Source organism: Hippoglossus stenolepis, chromosome 24 (assembly GCF_022539355.2).
Source record: "Hippoglossus stenolepis isolate QCI-W04-F060 chromosome 24, HSTE1.2, whole genome shotgun sequence".
Classification (NCBI taxonomy): Eukaryota; Metazoa; Chordata; class Actinopteri; order Pleuronectiformes; family Pleuronectidae; genus Hippoglossus; species Hippoglossus stenolepis.
Window position 1 is genome coordinate 1,570,225 of NC_061506.1, and position 19,959 is coordinate 1,590,183.

General features: G+C 44.3%; 2 protein-coding genes and 1 long non-coding RNA gene across 3 annotated transcripts; all 3 read left to right on the forward strand.

Moving 5' to 3' along the window:
- Window positions 1-694: 694 nt before the first annotated feature.
- LOC118103491 (actin-related protein 3) lies at window positions 695-5,353 on the forward strand. The gene is made up of 12 exons (XM_035150495.2): window positions 695-910; window positions 1,282-1,337; window positions 1,609-1,733; window positions 1,810-1,920; window positions 2,038-2,133; window positions 2,395-2,502; window positions 2,586-2,729; window positions 3,561-3,734; window positions 3,829-3,921; window positions 4,000-4,125; window positions 4,238-4,321; window positions 4,422-5,353. The coding sequence occupies exons 1-12, from the start codon at window positions 867-869 to the stop codon at window positions 4,515-4,517; spliced, it is 1,257 nt and encodes a 418-aa protein (XP_035006386.1). The 5' UTR covers window positions 695-866; the 3' UTR covers window positions 4,518-5,353.
- Window positions 5,354-5,697: 344 nt separating this feature from the next.
- On the forward strand, window positions 5,698-7,961 carry LOC118103492 (transmembrane protein 182). The gene is made up of 5 exons (XM_035150496.2): window positions 5,698-6,031; window positions 6,326-6,425; window positions 6,519-6,641; window positions 6,720-6,857; window positions 7,135-7,961. Exons 1-5 carry the CDS (start codon window positions 5,885-5,887, stop codon window positions 7,392-7,394), a joined length of 768 nt encoding a protein of 255 aa, XP_035006387.2. The 5' UTR covers window positions 5,698-5,884; the 3' UTR covers window positions 7,395-7,961.
- A 1,927-nt stretch (window positions 7,962-9,888) lies between these two features.
- LOC124851409 lies at window positions 9,889-19,742 on the forward strand. The gene is made up of 4 exons (XR_007032463.1): window positions 9,889-10,481; window positions 10,575-10,682; window positions 18,485-18,597; window positions 19,658-19,742. It is a non-coding gene; the product is annotated as an uncharacterized LOC124851409 (long non-coding RNA).
- Window positions 19,743-19,959: the final 217 nt, after the last annotated feature.

Sequence of the window (19,959 nt, forward strand, 5' to 3'; positions counted from 1 at the left end):
CGAGGACTTTTCCATCAGCAGCCGAGGAGCCGGGGGCTTTTCTCCCAGAGTCGGTGGAGAGACTCCTGAGTGAGTGATGAGTCTGCCCGAGGACAAAGGGACGATTGTTCCCCGGCCCTGGGATTGGCTTTAATGTGGTGAGCTGCTGTGGAGCAGGAATCGGGCCATGAAGCTGCCTCCTGCTCATATATCGTCTTTATCAGTGGCCCTGCATGCAGCCGTGGAGGGTGAGCAGCACTCTGTCTGGCCCCTGACGGCCCCTCCGTCATTGATATGATCTGACCTGGAGTCAGCAGGGTGAGATGAGGTCGCTCACTGTTTTCTGATCAAAGCAAAACACCATATAAAAGACAAATAATGACACTGTCACATATTCCACACACATTTAAAATGTAATTTGTTTCTTTTTTAAATAATTGGTGAATTTTTTTATCTTTTATTTATCATTAAAGTGATGAAATATGCTCCTCCTTCATATTTAAAGTGTTTTATTCCCTTCGACCAAGAAAAACTCTTTTGTTTTACATTTGAATGTGTTTGTTTACAAACTCTGACTCATAACAAATCAATACAAACTCAGGATGTTTATTTATTTTTGATTTAAAAAACAAAAACAATTGTACACAATTACATTCAGCCGTGGTTGCAGTTACAGGTTCCGTCCACTCGGTGACAGCGTTGCCCCGTCACAGCTGCTGACTCCGCAGAAGAAGAAAACCCCCTCACCGAACCCGGAAGCTGTCGCGGATCGGCCGCTGGTCGCTTGTCATCCGGCTGCTGCTCTCGAACCCGGCGCCTGAGGAGAGAACCGCGTTCCCCGGGAGCCACAAACCTTTCCCCCGCCGACAGAGAAGCGCAGAGCGAGCATGGCTGGTCGGCTGCCGGCCTGTGTGGTCGACTGTGGCACGGGGTGAGCGAGATGCTAGTTAGCATTAGCCTGCTCCCATTGACCACAGCAGCGTCTGTCAGAGCGGAGCTAACGCCCTGATGCTAACGTTAGCATGCTACATCTGCTCTTTAACCCCCCCGAGTCTGTAAACACGAGTTCGTGTGATGAATCAACGCGGTGACGTGATTTAGTCTTTTTATTCTTATTACTGCTGCACCGGTGGAATGAGCTGCTGCTGCTAGCTGCTAATGCTAATGCTACTTCCTGGACGAGCCTCCCCTCAGAAAACTCCTTATCCGCATGATTCTGGATCTTAATCTCCAGAAAACACTTGAATCTGAGGATAATAAACATGATTAGATATTAATGTTGTGTTTGTTTCCTTCATTCAGGTACACGAAGCTTGGTTATGCAGGAAACACAGAACCACAGTTCATCATTCCTTCATGTAAGTAAATCCTCAAACCACCAGAACTGGTATCACAAGTATTTCAAAGTGTAACGAGGTTTTAATCAGTTACTATAATTTAAATCACATCAGCAGCTTCTGTTTTAAATGTTTTTTATGAAAATGAACCCGGACATTGGGACTTGAACAGGATTCACTGGAAGAATAAAGACGTCTGAGAGAATAACGAATGGTTTAGTTCCAGTAGGAGTCTTGTACTTGATTCAGTGATACGACCTGAGACCTGACACTGACTCTGGATCCTCTGCAGGTATCGCAATCAAAGAATCGGCCAAGGTCGGAGACCAGGCTCAGCGCCGGATGATGAAGGGCGTCGATGACCTGGACTTCTTCATCGGGGACGAAGCCATCGACAAACCATCATATGCAACAAAGGTAGAGCTGAGGTTCAGGTTTGGTTTTCCTGTTTGTGGACATCAGTGTTCAAACCGTTTTCCTGTCTCTCTCCCAGTGGCCCATTCGTCACGGGATAGTGGAGGACTGGGACCTGATGGAGAGATTTATGGAGCAGATCATCTTCAAGTATCTGCGGGCAGAACCTGAAGACCACTACTTTCTTTTGGTAAGAACAGAACGACAACACTGTTGATTCTGTTGTTTAGCTGAAGTTGAGCCAAGTTTAAAACCCTGTGTTTTCTACTCACATAATGAATCTGTGTGTGTCCGTCTCTCTCTGCAGACGGAGCCTCCACTCAACACACCGGAGAACAGGGAGTACACAGCAGAGATCATGTTCGAGTCGTTCAACGTCCCCGGGCTCTACATCGCTGTTCAGGTACGTTTCATTCCACAAATACCTTGAACTGCAGGACTCACAACTAGTTAACACACATGTGAAACCAGACTTTGTGTTAATATTAGATTTGACTCTTTCCACTCAGAAAATGAGTCAATGAGGAATTGTCTATTTCCACTTTATTTAAATCCTGCACAATGTCGTCACCGTGAATTCCTGATTGCCTCAGTCATTGTAAGACAGTGAAACCTGACCACTTCACTCGATCCTGGTTTTTAAACTGTGTATTTCCTGTTTCAGGCTGTTCTGGCGCTGGCTGCCTCCTGGACGTCCCGACAGGTCGGAGAGCGCACGCTGACGGGGACTGTGATTGACAGTGGAGACGGAGTCACACACGTCATCCCAGTGGTCAGTGTTATTATTATTATTATGATCAGGAACAACTTTTTAAGCTGCTTCCTTGTTCTCAAGCATAAGACCTTTCTTTCCAGGCTGAAGGCTACGTCATCGGCAGCTGCATCAAACACATCCCCATCGCTGGTCGAGACATCACCTACTTCATCCAACAGCTGCTGAGGGAGCGGGAGGTGGGGATTCCCCCGGAACAGTCGCTGGAGACGGCTAAAGCTGTCAAGGTCGGAATTAACGTCTATATTTCTTTTATTGTTTTTATTCTAAACAATGAACGTCGGCTTTACAAGCTGCCAGTAGCTGGTGGTTTATAGTAAAGAGATAAAACCGGGGGAACATCTTACTCTGAATGTGATGCTCCACCCAAAAGTAAACAGGACTTTTTTTTAAATATTAGAATTTTAAAAAGTAGTCTTATGTAATTGACAAGTCATTTGCATCAAGTTAGAAGCTGCTTGGCTCTTTGCCTGTCTCTGTTTTATTAAGTCTATTTCTATACACTAGTGTGTCATCAAAGATATTTCACCAGTAAAGCACAAAAAATGACTTAAACATGTAAAAGGTTGTGAAAATGGAAATTGCATCAGCCCTCTGCCTCCAGCTATAATGAAAGTAGCATCTCTCTGTCAACATCCGTGAACTCACAGCAACAATATTTTAGTACTGACATTTCTGGCTCTTTATTTTTAACTTGCGTATATGTAAAAAATATTAAGATTATTGCACATAAATAATTCAAGTTAATTTAATCTGTTTGGAAGGTTTTTATCAGACGTTGATGAACGCTTCACAAAACCCTGACCCTGTATAAAATTAATGTGAACATATGAAACTATACAGTCCACACAGCTTCAGCACGGTTGGATAGACGATGTTTTATTCTTATATTTTGAGCCGCGTTCTGTTTCTGTTCTGAAAACTGCAAAAAGAAGCAGGAACAGATGATGGTGTGATTGAGGGTGTAATCCAGAGTTTGGCCACTAGATGTCGGTGCAGCTGCAGAAGCTTGTAGCTCACACATTACAGCAGCTGAACCGTGTTGTCGTGTCTTTCAGGAGCGGTTCAGCTACGTCTGCCCCGACCTCGTGAAGGAGTTCAGCAAGTACGACACCGACGGCTCCAAGTGGATCAAACAGTACACAGGCGTCAACTCCATCAGCAAGAAGGAGTTCACCATCGACGTCGGCTACGAGCGCTTCCTGGGGCCGGAGATCTTCTTCCATCCGGAGGTGCGACGTCGTGTTCATGCTGCTGATGATGATGTTCACTAGATGTCAACATTCATCCAGGGATTCATCTGATTTGTCTTTTGCTCTCGTCCAGTTTGCAAACCCAGATTTCACTCAGCCAATCTCAGAGGTGGTGGATGAGGTCATCCAGAACTGTCCCATCGACGTCCGGCGTCCGCTGTACAAGGTACAGGAATCTCTTTAGTGTCACGCACACATGAGGTTAGCGTGTTTTGTGTTTGTTGACGTGAACTTTGTGTCGCAGAACATCGTGCTCTCCGGAGGCTCCACCATGTTCAGGGACTTCGGCCGGCGCCTGCAGAGGGACATCAAGAGGAGCGTGGACGCTCGGCTGAAAATGAGCGAAGAGCTTAGCGGCGGGAAGTTGAAGGTGAGACGATGATAAATCCACCAGCACATCTTTGATATTGACTTTACAGATGTGTCGGAACAGGAACTTGAGTTTCGTCTTTTCTCTTCCATGTACGAATCTTTGTTTTCAGCCCAAACCCATCGATGTGCAAGTCGTCACTCATCACATGCAGAGATACGCCGTCTGGTTCGGAGGATCAATGCTGGCGTCTACTGTGAGTTTCAGCTTCTCTGACATCTCGTAATTATTTGTTTACTAAATAGTGAAACATGAAGATAAGTTAAGAATCGTTTCTGTTTCTGTTTTCTCTGCAGCCTGAGTTCTACCAAGTGTGCCACACTAAGAAAGATTACGAGGAGATCGGGCCGAGCATCTGCCGCCACAACCCCGTATTCGGCGTCATGTCTTAGGCCCGAGGAGGAAGCGGAGGAAGCGCCACAAGACCTCACACGCTGCGGAAAGTCCCATGAGCCTTTGCACGGATGCTCCGACAGGCCTGTTCATTCGGATTGATCGACAGTGGACCAAACAAACTGCCAATCAAAAGTGTGGCAATCTCCTCGCAAATCAGAGGAAAGAGGTGACTCAGCCCAAAGGTTCCTCAAATACAATGTTTACTGCAAGTAGGTTAATAATAGGTGATAAATCTTAAATTTGTGTGCCTCGTATATGTACTTATTCTCTCCTCACAGGGTTGTAATATGTAATTAATCAACATGAGTCCTGTATAAATGCACTTCTCTGTGTAGAAGGGTTGGGTTGTGGCTATGTGTGATAAGAATTAAAGCTTAGGGATGGTCTGGAGAATCAGGACACGCTTAGATCCAAGAAACAAACACCGGTGAGTCAAACGCCTTTTTGATCATTTAGTCTTCAAACGGGTGCAAACACAAAAATACAGTTTTAAACAAACAAACCATTCCCTGATTTTCTTTTCTTCTGTTTTTTTGTGGGTGTTTAAAATATCTCTCAGTACCTGGAGGAAGTATCTAAAGTATTTGTCTCCAGGTGTCATTGAGACAACTTGTCGTCTTTTCTCCGCTTTTCTTTTGACCTTTTTTATTTGTATCACGAACGCCCTGAAAAAGTAAAAAGAAAACCATTGTGTTAATATATGATCATGCAGTTTGAAAGACTGTTGGTGGACCATCACTGTTGCCTAGATCTCAGTAATACTGGATAGCCTTGTACTGTACCAAATCTGGATTTCAATGCTGGCATGACAATAAATGCCAAGGAGACGTTTCCTCTGTTGTAGTTTCTGTTTCTCGTGAACATGTTTGGGATGGAAGCAACACACAACTGATGGATATCACCCTGTGTAGAATTCTTCATATTTTAGAAGTTTCCTGCTGAATATTAGAGATAAACTCTGTTTTTTAAATTACTTCTGAGTCTTTTTAGCTCAGTTTTACTCTCAGTTTAACTACAATTGTACTTCAGTTACTTAAACTGTCGTCAAACATCTTTTAAAGCTGCTATTTAAAGGTAAAATACTTTGCATAGTGTTGCTTTAAACATGCAGGGTGTCTATTTTTGCCCCCCTGTCCTGTAACTCAATCTCGTCCAAATGACCAACACATGATGCAAACATTTATTTTCAATCAGCCGCTTCATGTGGAAGAGGAAACACGGTTTAGTCACAGAAACCGGAGTAAATCTTTATTTACTCGGCGTGTTTGAACATGGAGGCAAAGACAGACAGAGTGAAGAAAGAGGAAAAGAGACTTTCTCTGTGAAAGGAAGAGTCTGGACAGACAGAGCAACAGACTGAGACATGTCTCCTGCAGAGAGGATGAAGCTTCTCCTCTTCCTGGCCTCGTTCTTTGGAGCTGTAGGACTTCTGCTCACGCTGCTCTGCTGTGGGACCGAGTACTGGCTGCTGGCTGCCGAGTCCTGCAGCCGACCAGAGGACAGACGGGAGGTGAGTGTCCCCAGAACGTCAGGCTACACCACCTCATCTGCACAGCATCTTTAAGTACTGTTACAGAAAAGAATAGAAATCAACAGCAATATTTTGCTAAACTTGATGAGGCAGTACATACTGTGGCATGAGGTATTTATTGTTTTACTTCTCTATTTCTTTATGATTGTTTTTATATTACAAGACAAAAATTGGATTAGTCAGATTAAAGTTTTTGGACCTCTAGTGCTCGATTGTTATAAATGAACCCCAAGTTTAGTGAAGCTATATTATTATATAGTTTTCTTTCATCAGACTGGAGGAGACGAGATGAGGATCTTTCACGAGGGCTTGTTCTGGCGATGTTCCTTCGTGGTCACTTCACATGAGTTCTCTGTGTGGGACCTTTGGATCTGTGAGAACCTTCACGTCATGTGGTCATTTAAAACATATACAATACTATAAAGCCTCCAAATGTCTAATAAATAATCTTTATTTTAACCCTCAGCCAATCAGCCATCGGCAAAGATTTGCCAGGCGGCCTTCCTCTTCCCATTTCCTGTGAACGAGCCAATGAGATCACAGATGGACACACTTCCTCCTGAGCCATATGAACATCACTCTGCCATTGGTTCGTGTTATTCTCAGTTTTTCACAGCTCGTGATGATATTTCCTGAATCACATTGTCTCATTGTCCTCGTCTGTCAGTTTTCAGGACTTTCTGGAGCATCTTCCTCGTCTCCGGTTTGGCGTCTGTCGTCACAGGTGGATTTGTGCTCATCTGCGCCGGCTCGTTGACCAATCACAGACTCCTTAGAGCTGGTGGGGCCCTTCAGCTCTGTGGGGGTGAGTAGGTTTATTCTTTCCAGGATTTCTAATCTGAGGGAAGTTTGAGTTTTAATTTTTCAGGCTGTTTTCTGTCATGACCTTCAGCTGTAGCAGGTTTTAATGAGCTCATCACAGGTGTTGGTTGTTGTGGCAGAGACTCATGAATAAAACCTGCAAATCACTTTGTTTTGATTGTTTATTATATATTAACCAGACATTTATAATAAAATGATAAATAAAAGCCATTAAAATCCTCCTCTGAGGGAACATTAAACAGTCTCTCTTTGCCTGTCAGGCCTGTGTCTGCTGGCCGTGCTGTTGATGTACCTGATGTGGGTCCAGGTCCTGGACACTCTGGAGCAGTTTGTCCTCCGTCAGAGTGTCTCCGTCTGTCCCTCCTTCCACCTCAGCGTCCATCACGGCCCCTCCTTCCTCCTGGCGCCAGCAGCCGTCTTCTTCTGCCTGCTCGCCGGCCTGCTCTTCGTCCTGATTGGCCGGATTGTTCGGCGAGACCAGAAAAAGGACAGAGTCCCTGAACCTGAAACCTCGGTGTAGGATCCACTCTATCCGGACTGAAGCTGTGATTGACAGGAGGTCACTCAGCGAGGACCAAACATCACAAATGTGGATCTCTCCCTCCGCTGAAGATAATTGGAATCCTTAATTGGAGACTTGTCATGATAAATAGTTTTTCTAATCTATTTAACAGATCCCATTGTGATTAATACCCAGATACACTCGCTCTGATTTGATTATAATTGATGAATCAGTTCTGACAATAACGTGGCGTGCAGGCGGCTGCTGGGCGGCTGGGCGGCTGGTGTGCACGCTGAAGGATGGAGCGGGCTGAGAGTGAGCGGAGCTGCCTGTCACTGGGACGTCAGGCTGAAGCACACTGGGTCACAGGGATGGAGATGATAATAAATTAAACTGTCATAATCCATTTTCTGACAGGAGGCCACTTCGGAGGTGTGTAAAACACTGAGCGGTCACTAGAGGACAGTGTTGTCTCAGGTTAAAGTGACTTATGACAACATCAGATCAGGCCTGTGGACGATATGTGTGATAAGTGATGGTTGGTTTGAATTCTCCTGGCAAATTAAAGACAAGGACTTTTGTGTTCGTCAAGTTTCAGTGTAGTTGGTATAATATTTGAGGCGGCGGGGGGTTTGGAGGCCTGCAGTCACACCTTGATAATTGGAAAAGGCAAACAGAGGTGAGACCTTGAGATGAGGGGAACAAAAGGGAGAGAAGGGGAAAGGGGGGGGAGCAGGGAGAACAGAGAGTTGACACTGCTCATCACTGCGTCTTTCAACATTATTTCACGTCTGACGCTCCTGCATCCCTCCATCCTGTCTCCTCCTCATCTCCGCTGTGAACAAGGTGGGTGTAATTACACCTGAGCATGTCACATTCACTTTCCCCGGCCCTCGCCATGTTTAACATCTCTGTCACCTCCTCTTCCTCGCCGGCAGACAACCGGGGCCTTCACGGCTCATCTTGGGTTTCAAGGAGATCCAGCCTCATCACTTGGTTTCATTCTTTCCAGAGCCGGATCCTGGCAGATTCATTATATGAGCTCCAGGAGAGGATGTGGGGCTGGAGCCATCATCATAATATGATATAATATCATATCATATCATATATCATATCATATCATATCATATATCTTATATTAATGGGATATAATATAATGTAATGTAATATAATGTGATATAATTTCATATATCATATCTTATATTAATGTGATATAATGTGATATAATATACTATAATATAATATATTATAATGTAAAATGCTAATTTTATGTCTTTAAAAAGTTTGTAGAGTTTTTATTTTTGGGCTGAAACCAAAAAGAAAAGATCAAAGCTGCCCCTTAATTATGACGTAGGTTAGTTTATCACCTGTGTTGAGCAGCGTCATCTCTGAGACCGTTAGCATTAGCATTAGCTCCGTGTCCCTGACGTGAAACTGGGGCAAGACAGATCTGCACTGACACAGAGGAGTCAGGTGAGTTCCTTGTGTTTGTGTTTTAATATAAATTAACTGTTTTAAACAGCTAATGGAGCTAATATAAGCTACTTTACTTTGTTAGCTTACATTAGCATGAGTTTTCAAACAGCTAATGGAGCTAATATTAGCTTCTTTACTTTGTTAGCTTACATTAGCATGAGTTTGCAAACAGCTAATTGAGCTAATATTAGCTTCTTTACTTTGTTAGCTAACGTTAGAGTGAGTGTTCAACCAGCTAACGGGGCTAACTTTAGCTACTTAGCAAGCTAACGGTAGCACCTGCTTTTATCCAACCCACATATTTGACGTTTAGCATTTAGCTAATGTTAACCTCCTGGAGCTAACGTTAGCTTAGCTCTAAAAATATATATTTCCAGTGGTGTACATGTGATATTTAATGACAATCTTAAAGATGCTATTATCTATATTGTTAAATTAGGATAAAAATCATTCCATAATCTATGTCGCTCCTCGTTATGTTTACAGCTTGTAAAATCATTTTAAAATACAAATAATTATTGCAGCTTTGAGTCACTTTTTGTATAAAACAAGAAATAAACTTATTTAATGTCTCCCAATGCAAAGCACATGTTTTTTTTATATTTTTGCACAACTAATGCATCTTGATGTGGAAAGTCAATGATGTCACTTCCTGTATTTTGCATCCATAGATTGTATCAAATATAAAGAGCATCCATTAAAAGCTGGATGCAGCCTCATCCCACCATCTCATCCCACACCTTCCTGTGTGGCTCTACCTCCACATTACCCAGAGGCAAACCCAGGGGGCGCAATTACTCAGGCCTGTGTTCATCCAAGTAGAAGAAATTAGCCTCTTCTCCCGAACCCAAGACCTTCTAACCTGCACCAGGACCTCGGGCTGCCTCTCTGACGAGCATGACCCCCGGTGACTTCCCTCTCCAGACCTTGAGTTTTCCATAGATACGAGCCGGAGCTGGCCGGAGCCATGCTTGGCTGCCATATGGGTCGTCTCCCCCGCCCCGCCCCGGCTGGCGAGCTGCAGGCTATAAAATCGCTCGCAACAATCCAACGGAGAGTCTTTGGTGACGAGCAGCCGAGCCGAGAGGTGTCAGTCTTTGTTGCCTTAAAAGCTGTGATTACAAAAGCAATATTGGAAATTGAATTTCCGGAAGTCTACATTTCAAAGTTTTCAAATCAACCGCAGGTCAATATCTAAACGAGCAATTATGGAAAAAGAAGCCGGTAATATAATAAGTGTTATTATGACAGAGTGGGTTCTCTCTTAGGGCAAAGAATAAGAGCTTCTCTTCCTCCCTTTTTTATTCTTCACTTCATTGTTCCTGTAATTTGCTCTTTTCGTCGTTAAAATCATTTTGAGTTACAGGTGATTCAATTTCTCATGTCTGTGCTGTCACATCCTCCTCTCCACCCCCTCCCCTCCTCACCTGCTGTCAGTCTTTGGCGTTTTCCATCTTCCATTTCATCTTTTCAGGCCAGTCAGCGGCGGATAATGAGGTCTGTGGCCCGGCCCTGTGCCCCCCCCGACTCGCTGAGCACCGTCAGAAAAGACTCAAGACTTTGCAGTTGCATCACAAAGGTCTTACAGGAACCTTCTCTGCTGTTGTGAAGGGATCCACTGGGAAAAAGGTTTGAAAATAATGAAAATAGTTTGTGTTTACACTTAAATCTAGACTGTAAATAAAGATGGATGTTGTATCTCCACTTCCTCCCTCTATCCAGAAATGGAGCCAGAATATCCCGGGTACGAACTCTGCCATCTTGCACTGATGACGTCATTCTGGAGCTGGAGTCTGGAGGAGCGATGGAGATTCACCCGCTCAACCAATCGTGAGTCAGTGACAGGTGTCAATCATAATGTTTCACCCTGTTTTAAGCATCAAATAACTTTTAAAACCAAACATCTCAGAAACATTCAAACTAAAAGAAAAACTAATATTTAATTCTTAACTCAAACACTTCTTTATCTCAGCTTTATGAAAAAGTTTAAAGATTAGACTTTCTGTTTTTAAAATCATTAAAACTGGACCTTAACTCAAAGTTTAAATTTCTCAAACACAATCAGCAAACTACACATAAAAGCTTCTTTAATGCAAACCCCCGGTTTCTGATTTAATCATGAGATATGATGATTTTCAAATTAAAATCTGTTAAAACTTGAATCTATATGTAACTTTTAAATGTAAATGCAGAAGCTCAGCAAACACGAGTGGATCTTTTCTCTCAAACTCAGGCCCTCCACATCCTGCACACGGATGATATCAGGAGGATTCAATTTGAGCAGTTATAGGTCTTTGTCTAATTTCATATAATGAATACAGCTGCTATTTTCACTCCTCCTCCGCGGCGTCCGTCCCTCGCAGTTCATTCCGTAGTCGCTATCTCTCCGTCATGACAGGCCTCTTACCGTGTGACCACAGATACCTGAGAGCTGAGGGCCTTATCGTGGCGACGGCCAAATGAGGCACAGGTGGAAACGATGGCTTTTTCTTTATCTGTGGCCTCACTCCCTCGCCAGGCCACCGTTTCATCAGGTCACTGTGTGTACATTCGCAAGGGTAAACTGATTCTATTGAACTAGTCCACAACCTCGCCTCACCTGGGCTTTGTGGCTCCAAATGGGCTTTAGCCCTGTTTCTATTTTCTCCCCTCATTTCCCATCCGTTCCTCCCTCCCTTGCTCGTGCCTCTTCCCCTCGCCCCTCGCCCTTTTTCCCGGAGAAAACGATCAACACTGTGCGCTGGAAGAGGGAGCGAAATACGGCGAGAAAGATTAAATCCAAGTTTCTTTCATCCATGAACGCTTTCATCTTCTTCCCTTTTTTTTTTTTTCAAACAGAGGGAATTATCAGCGCCGCAACCGACACAGGCTTTTGACGAGGGTGATGGTGCGCAGGAAGGGAGGAGGGTGCTGGTGGAACAAGGGAGGAGTGGGAAATGAAAAGGAGGTGGGACGTTAGGTGGAGAGGGGAATCCACTTCCCATGCGTCCTCCGTTTATCTACTGAGGTTCAGGGGGTGACGGCCTCTTTGTCTCGTCTTACTATTCCTCACCTTAAGAGCTTTTTACTCCAGAATACCTGCCTGAGAGTCGCAGACACCTTCACGTCTCAATCCGACTATAAAAGAGTCAAAGCAGGCGTCGGAGAAGGCGTCGGCCTCACCAGTCGAGTTATTGGTGCTAAAAGAACGGCGCTAATCCACCCTTCCAAAAATGAAACCAAAACTAAATAGATGATTTTTTTTTTCTTCTCCCTTCTGTGATACTTGGCATGATGTCTAATCTCCGCTGTTCTGAGTGTTTTTTCATTAAATTTGTGTCAGGACTAATTTCGAGGGGAATGAATACAGATGTCAGGATGCCATCGAATCCCATCGCGGGGCCTTTAATGAGATAACAGGCTTTAGTTAAAGAATTAGCGCTATGGAGAGAGAGAAAAAAAAGAATGAGATTAGTTCAATGGGATGTGGATACGGAGTGGAACGGGAGAAGGAGAGACCAGAGAGTCATATCAGACCTGCCCTGCCAAATCACAAATCTATTTCCGACTCTGGTATTAATTATCAAAATAAAGCCGCTGTTGCATATTGATTCATCGGGGTGCGCACTTGTATTATCTCCTATTAAGCAGGAAAAAAGGAGAGATTATATGAAGCCTTCAGGGGCGTTTTATGGATCCTATGAGACTGTTAAACCATGTCACGGACTCTAGAGCAACAAGACAAGCTCCCTGTGTTTATAAGTGTGTGTGTGTGTGTGCCCTGACGCTGCCTCTTATGTGGGCTCAAATGCATCCTTAAGCTTTAAATTTGATTATTCTGGAGAACATTTTTCAATTAGCACTACACTGTCATGGCCTCGGATATATTTCTGTGTGCAGAAATGTGTCTGAGTGCAAACACATCCTTTTGTACTGGAGACATGTGCGCAGACAGGGTTATTTAAAGCTCAGTGAGGCGGCTGTAGGTGGAAATATGTTGTCGGTTTATTAGGAACACCTAGTTTTTAAATAATGCAGTCTAATTGTATTGGGAGGATGATGAACTGGAGCTTTTCAAGGGACCTAGGGGTCATTCTGGTCTACCTCAACAAAACCTGCACCTTATATATCTCAGTCAAGAGGCTGAATTTGTTTTTAAAAGCTCAAATCGTGTGCACGGGGAACAGGAGTTTGATTTTCTCCAGTTTTATTTACTAATTTTACAGCAAACCTGAAGCCTTTAGGGGCCGAGGCTGTCTCGTTACTCATAACAATAATGTTAATTAGGTCGATGCTGGCAAAAAACAATTCTTTGTGTTCCAAATCAAAGCCTCCAGTGACCCCAGTGTTGACCCCTGTGTTCTGCCACAGCTCGCTGCACAACCACCCTGCCACTGTTATCTATTTCAGTTATCCAGCACGCAAGGTGTGACAGAAAAGCCCAATGTACACCTCGTGTACCGGCGTCCACCGGAATGATGAATCCATCCACATTGACCAACTCATCCCCAGAGGAATGAGGGATTTGTTTTCACACCTCACATCCAACGAGAGCTGTTGGAAATAGAATCCGATGCACAGCTCACTCAGCATGCAGACGTCCTGCTGGAGATTAATGCAGAGGAGGTATATTACATAGTCACTGCGACCGGTGTGGGTGGTAGCCACGGTGTTGAGACACACACACACACACACAGACACACACTTCACAAATAATGAGACCTCCAACGGTGTGACACCCATTTCACACATGGATGGCATCTGTGATTGGGAAACATATGTTTGTATTGATGTATAATTATGAGCATTGAGCTCCTCTACTTCCTCTAAGTTGGTGGGAATGACTATGTGGTGTGTATGATTGAGTGTGTGTGTGTGAGAGATAGAAAGACAAAGAGAGCAAGGGAGAGAAAGTGTGATGGAGAAAGAGCATCAACACCCTGCTGACTGCACTCAATCACTTACTTAATTATACAGCGAGAACACAAGTTGCTGTCTGTCCGGAACCAAAGTCACAAATTGGTTGTGAGATATCATCTTCGTCGTCGGTGTCACCTCCTCACCTTTTCACCGTCGACTGTGCAGGTGTTACACAGGTAGCAAAGCTGGAAATATACATGTGATTATACCAGAGGCATGAAGATCGGCGTTAGCTCTGCCGCCCGTGATTGGACGGGTGCGATGTCTCGGTGTCCCTCTTTCGCCACGGAAAAAAACCCCAAAAAAACAATGAGGAAACCTGAGAGATTAACAAATTTAAGAGCAAAGTGGGATGGAAATGGGAAGAGAGACGGGTAGATTGCGAAGGGGGGGAAGGGTGGCGGCGGTTAGCAACGGAGGGAAAGGGCGAGGGGGAAGGGATGGATAGGGAGGAGGGGGGGGGGGCGTCGAGGTGGGCGAAATGAGACCAAATTTTCTTTGGCAATCTCTGTGTTCCTGCTGCAGGTGCCGGGGCCATTTCACTAAAGCAGGGCCAGACGCGAATGTCATTAGTTCCTGAGCCCCAGGTGAATTTGCCACAGTTCCACATGATTAACCCAGATAATTGTGTGTTGATAGCGAGCATGGTCGATGGAATACAATTTTCAGGCCCAGATTCCTAAACAAACAGCTCAGCAGCCGCCGCCGCCGCCGCCACAGTGAGCCGGGGAGACTGGATAACAGCGGCAGTGACGGCGGCGACACTTGTGATGCCGGCTGCGTTCACAGGCCGAGGTTTACAAAGAAAGAGGGAGGGGGATTTTGAAGAGGTGGTGACGCCGGGTCAGCTGAGGGTGACACTGAGAGGAAGTGGAAGGAAAAGGAATAAAATCATCCACTTTTTCATTGAATTAGGTTTAGACATCAAATGTATTAATATCAATCCCAAAATACAATAAAGTCGTAGACCAGAAAACCAAAAACAATTTAACTAAAAGCTGCTTATTACTCTCAATAATCCGTAGAGAGATTCATCGATAACTAAATATAAAGAACGTGTTTCAGTTGCACATGTGAATATCCTTCAGATCCACAAAAAAATCAAGGGGAAAGTAAATCTGCCTCTTTCTATATAAACCTATCTTTGCGTTTTTGCTTTCAAACAGAAGTCGCTGAGTGAGCATGAAACCCCCGATCGCTCCTGTAAGTTCTGTGGCTTGTGTGATTTCATAGTCCGTCGCTGCAGTGTGGGGTTCATCAGCAGGTGTGAGAATTAGCTGGAGGTGAGAGACTCCAGCTGGAGGCACCGAGTAAACACAAAGGATAGAAACACACACACACAGGAGAGGTGGAGAAAAAGATTTCAAACTTGATGGTGTGAACAGAAATTGTTGTATTATTTTTTTTCATGATTAACTGTGTGTATCAAAGTCTGTAGAGAATACAGGCCAGACAGAGGTGGACGTATAGACGACGCCTTCCTGAACAGCACTTTAATTTAACACAATGCCTTGAGGTAGATGGGATTTTCTACACAACCTCACACACCTTCAGTGGTGGATAAGATATTATGATCCTTTACTGATGAAATACATGTTCCATTACCTCCCAATACCGATCTTCTTCTATTCCTTCTGAGCCATACGTGATAGAGCTTGTTCTGTCTGAACCGTCCAAGCAAAAAGTGTGATTCTAGCTCTTTTCCGCTAAGCTAAGCTAACCTGCTGCTATAGCACGATATTTAACGGAGAAACACAAGATCGATGTCGACGTTTTAATCGAACTCACAGCTGCCTTGAGTATTTCACATTTAATGTCAAACTAAAGTCAAAAGTCAGACTTCTGCAGCTGATGGAGCTTTAAAGTAAATATGAGACTTTTCTCTTGGCTTGTCCTGGTTTCTTTATCATGAGGAGTAAAATGAATAAATATAAGAAGCCGCTGCTGTCTCGTGAGGTATAATATAATACGAGGATTGCATCAGGTAAGAAAAGGAGGAAAATTCAACCTGTTAGATGCTGACAACACCTGTTTTACAAGAGGTATGCACCTTAATCTTGTTTTTAGGCTCATGTGTGCAGCCCTGAGTCCCAGGAATACGGTTCTGTAGCCTGCCAAGTGAATTAGTAAAACATCATCAAAGAAAAGGATGAGGAGAAAGAAACACTGGGGTTTGTGTTCCCACCAGCAGCCGCGAGATAAAACGAGTCCGGGAGCCAGGTTTGGAGGGGAGGAGAGAGTGAAGGAGCAGGAGCGAAACTGGCAACGGGAGAGAGGAGAGAGGAGAGAAAGAAAGAAAAGAAGCAGAGACAGCCAATCTCCCTGGTGCATTCTGGGAGTCGAACCTGGCAGGAGAAATTAGCGACGTGCGCACCAAGTGAAAGGGATAATCCCTCTCTGACGGAGAGGAGATGAGTGCAGCGGAGCTATGATCCCTCCTGTGTTCCTGTGATTTTAGGTTCCAGGTTTATTTATTAAGAGGATAAACTCGTCTTCTGTACGCGAACCTCCGAGGCGAGAGGGTCACCGTGACTCTGCAGCAGGGACGCTGCTAATTTGAGGGTCTCCCAACTACAAATGGCCCAGAGGAGGCCTCCGATGGAATCTGACGTGGGTACAGGTGGGACGGCGTCACCTTGAGTGTGTAACTTTGAGGAAATTCAAATAACGGCGCAGACGTGAACAAGAACATCTCTTTTACACCTGAATTAGCGCGTATAACCAGGAAGTTCAATGTTCGTCATAAAGTCGCTCCAGAAAAGTGGAAATTAAAAGTGTAAGTGGGTTTTTCTGAACACTGGAAAAGGGACTTTAGACACTTGATGATTGAAATTGGTAATTTAAGGAACATACAATTAGAATTTTGGTCTGATTCTCTATGATCGTGTACTTTTTCTTGGTGGTTTATATCCTAAAAATATCTACACTAAGAATCCAAGGTCTGTATTCCCCTAATCATAGTAGGAGTGCTAATCTCAAATCCATTCCACCTCCATATAATCTTCTCCATGATATAAACAGATGTGAATTTGCCACATGCAGCATAAAGGGTTGATACACAGGGAGATAAGCATCAGGTCGACCAGCTAAATGCTCAGAAATGTCAGATTTGGACAAGCTTAAAAGATAACACGGGGAGAAAAGCCCCTTTTCACACGTGCGTCCCACACACTCGGAGTTGATTGAATGATATCAAAAGCTGACGACAGAAGATCAACCCTCCTACACACACTTTTTGTTCTGTATTGCACATGAGATATGAAAAGCCAGTGTATAAATTACTCGACAAGGGCGATGCACGAATGAAAAATGGCCGCCCTGCTTTGCAAACACAATCTATTGAAACTGAAAGCGTATCAATTGCACAAATATGTTTAGCAGCATTGTTTTGTCATTGTGCTGAGAAGGTAATGATATCAGAAGTAGTTTGTGTCTCAGGATGTGTTCGCAGGCTCGTGTCCATCTGTCCATGTCTGCTCCCGATCACTAAACATCAGCTCGGCACTTGTGGAAACTTTGTGGATGTGATTATCGGCACAAATGGGACCATTATTCAGTGGAAATTGTGTTGAAATAACAAATGATTATGAAAACTGTTTCACTTTCTTCCCCCCGGACTTCACATGTTAATGAAATGTGACAAAACAGCTTCATCATGAAGATTTTAGCAGGAAGTTGAAACATGACAGGATGTTTTTTGGAGGATTTTGAGCGATGCAAAGTGTGGCTGGTGAAAATATGAGCTATGGTTTGCCACAAATGTTTTTACAGGCTTTCCTTATACTTATACTGCAGCTGCTAATGTTGCTAATAACTTTATTTATGACAGTAGCTGGACGTGTTTGTCCACCACTTCTCTGAAGGTTTGCACAGTAAACCTCGATCCATCTTTTCCCCCCGTTCCGCTCTGGACCAATCTCTTCTTCGAGCAATCAGTGGCCGATGAACATCTCTGGGTTGAGCAGCGCCTCATCGATTCGTTCAGGACAAGCAGGAGATAAGAGAACAAACAGGTCGAGAGGCAAAAGAGCAGCTGGAGAAGAAGAGCGGCGAGAACCAGAAACTCCAAACAGTGTTTAACCTTCACCGTGTTTTCAAACTAAAAGGTCTTCGCTTCGTTCCGCCTGCAAATGGCCTGCGAAGGTGATGCCTATGAAACACCTTGTTACGTGTTAAATGTCAGGGCGGTGTCATTAACAGGCTGCTCACTTGTATGACTGAACAATGATTCAGCCGGCTGGAGCTGCTCCTGTGGTGACAACGAAGTGCAGTGTTCGTGTCACATTACCGCCGTACCTGTGAGGAGCGTTCATGCTGCTGATACGTTCTTAATGATATCATCTCACCCTGTATCTGCAGGGAGGCCTTGTGCTGACGCTGAGCCGGAGCGTCTGCCTCGCTCAGTGACAAACTTTACTTTTAGTTTCAGACCGCGAGAGCTTTGTCACGGGATTAAATGAAGTAAAATAATTTAGGCTTTGTGACTTCCAAGGTGTTAAATAAGTGAAAAATAGGCCTGGAAGTGAACACAGGCAGGTCAGGAGTTTGAAACTCACACCAAACTACAAATCTCTGCAAATATTGACTTTTATTCACTTTGATTGCAAGACTGTGACCAAGGACATATGTTTACTTTACTGTCTTTTACTGTGCATCTTTGATTCAAGATTTGTTTTAGTGTCTTTTTAGAGGAAATCAAAAAATACTAAATCATTTTTTGTTGTTTTTTTTAGGCCAGAAAAGGTTCAGGAGCTTCTGTCGGCCCTGAGCAGCGTCTCCTCACAAGCAACCTCCACCAAGACGATACCCGTGTGTTACCTGAGAGGCAAAATCCAGCGGACAAGAGGTAGGAAATCTCTCTGTGTTCATAGACTCCATAAGAAAAATGTACGTAATAACGCAAAGCCAATATGGAAGTGCCTGAAACCTGTATTCTCTGAGATGACCAGCAGAGGGTGCAAAAAGACGTCTATAGGAAAATGACTCTACTTCTCTCTTGATTTATAACGTCAGTAAACATTTTCCTAAAAGAGTTTATGTCTCAATGTCTAGTTTCAAGTCTTCTTCAATACATCATGATGTAAAAGTTTTAGTTTATGATCCATTTAGAGTAAAATAGACCATAAAGCACCGTATGTATTAGGCCTTGAAACCCCGGTGTGATTGACAGCTAGCACCATCCAGTGGGTGCAGGTGTAGGTGAGCGTGCAGTGTCGCCGTGGAGTGCTCAGTCAGGCTCCTCCCCCTGCTCCCCCGTTACTTCTGGTCTCAAAAAACCAAGATGGCAGCTCACAAACGGGCTGACACTCGTCTGTGTCATATTTTTAAGATTTTAATAAACCCAACTTCTCTGATCTGGATTTTAGGGATTGAACAGGTCAACATGACACATTCTAGAGTTATTTTAACGAATTAATTCTGATGTTCTAATATTCTGATCTAATATTATACATGTTGTGTATGAAATCCCTGGAATCTCACCGCTAAATACAACTCCACAGGATTCACTTTGTCTTTTTCACATTCCGGTGGATGTACATCACTTTAGTGCTGCACAGGTCGGATCACTTCCACTTTTATGCCACACACATCCACAAAAGAGAATCAAATGCGTTGTAAATATCAAACTAAGACCACGCAGTCACAACAAGGAGTCTCCTCGATGGCGGATGCACGAGCACGAGCACGAGCTATCAACTGAGGTGGGCTGCTTGTTTGGGGGGGCGGTGGAAGGAGGGACCAGGATGAGGGCCAATCCTCCTCAGTGTCTGCGATTAAAATCCATCTGATTGAAATTGCAGGCCATTATGATATGAGAAGTAGAGTGATGGAGGGACGGGTAGAGACGGGGAGGAAGAGAAAGTGGCTGCACAATTGCTGAGGTGCTCCTTTCTTTTCATTTTCAGATGAAAGCTAATTACGCGGCGTGGCGAGGAGCCGGGGCGGCGCGCGCGATGCAGGAAACGGGGAGCCGAGGTGGTTAATTGGGGTATGTGATTACACAGGGCTGTAGTTAGAGGGAATTAGGCAACAACACACTCGGCAGCACAGCTCATCATGGGGAGAGTGAAAGGAGCAGGCGATAACGCTGATCTCCTCCGCACTCAGCAGACCTTGGCCTCAGCAGACGCACCATGAGGCCTGCAGGTTCAGATCTGACTTCTAGATCTGAAGGAACACGACAACAGATTGTTTTCGACACTGAAAA

What these genes read in the sequence shown, in the direction of transcription:
- LOC118103491 (XM_035150495.2), top strand. Translation starts at nt 867, where the DNA reads ATGGCTGGTCGGCTGCCGGCCTGTGTGGTCGACTGTGGCACGGG. An exon ending in ACAGTTCATCATTCCTTCAT is followed by an intron (nt 1,338 to 1,608) that starts GTAAGTAAATCC and finishes GATCCTCTGCAG; the next exon opens with GTATCGCAATCAAAGAATCG. An exon ending in GGCTCTACATCGCTGTTCAG is followed by an intron (nt 2,134 to 2,394) that starts GTACGTTTCATT and finishes TTCCTGTTTCAG; the next exon opens with GCTGTTCTGGCGCTGGCTGC.
- LOC118103492 (XM_035150496.2), top strand. Translation starts at nt 5,885, where the DNA reads ATGTCTCCTGCAGAGAGGATGAAGCTTCTCCTCTTCCTGGCCTCGTTC. An exon ending in GACCAGAGGACAGACGGGAG is followed by an intron (nt 6,032 to 6,325) that starts GTGAGTGTCCCC and finishes TTCTTTCATCAG; the next exon opens with ACTGGAGGAGACGAGATGAG. An exon ending in TGAACATCACTCTGCCATTG is followed by an intron (nt 6,642 to 6,719) that starts GTTCGTGTTATT and finishes CTCGTCTGTCAG; the next exon opens with TTTTCAGGACTTTCTGGAGC.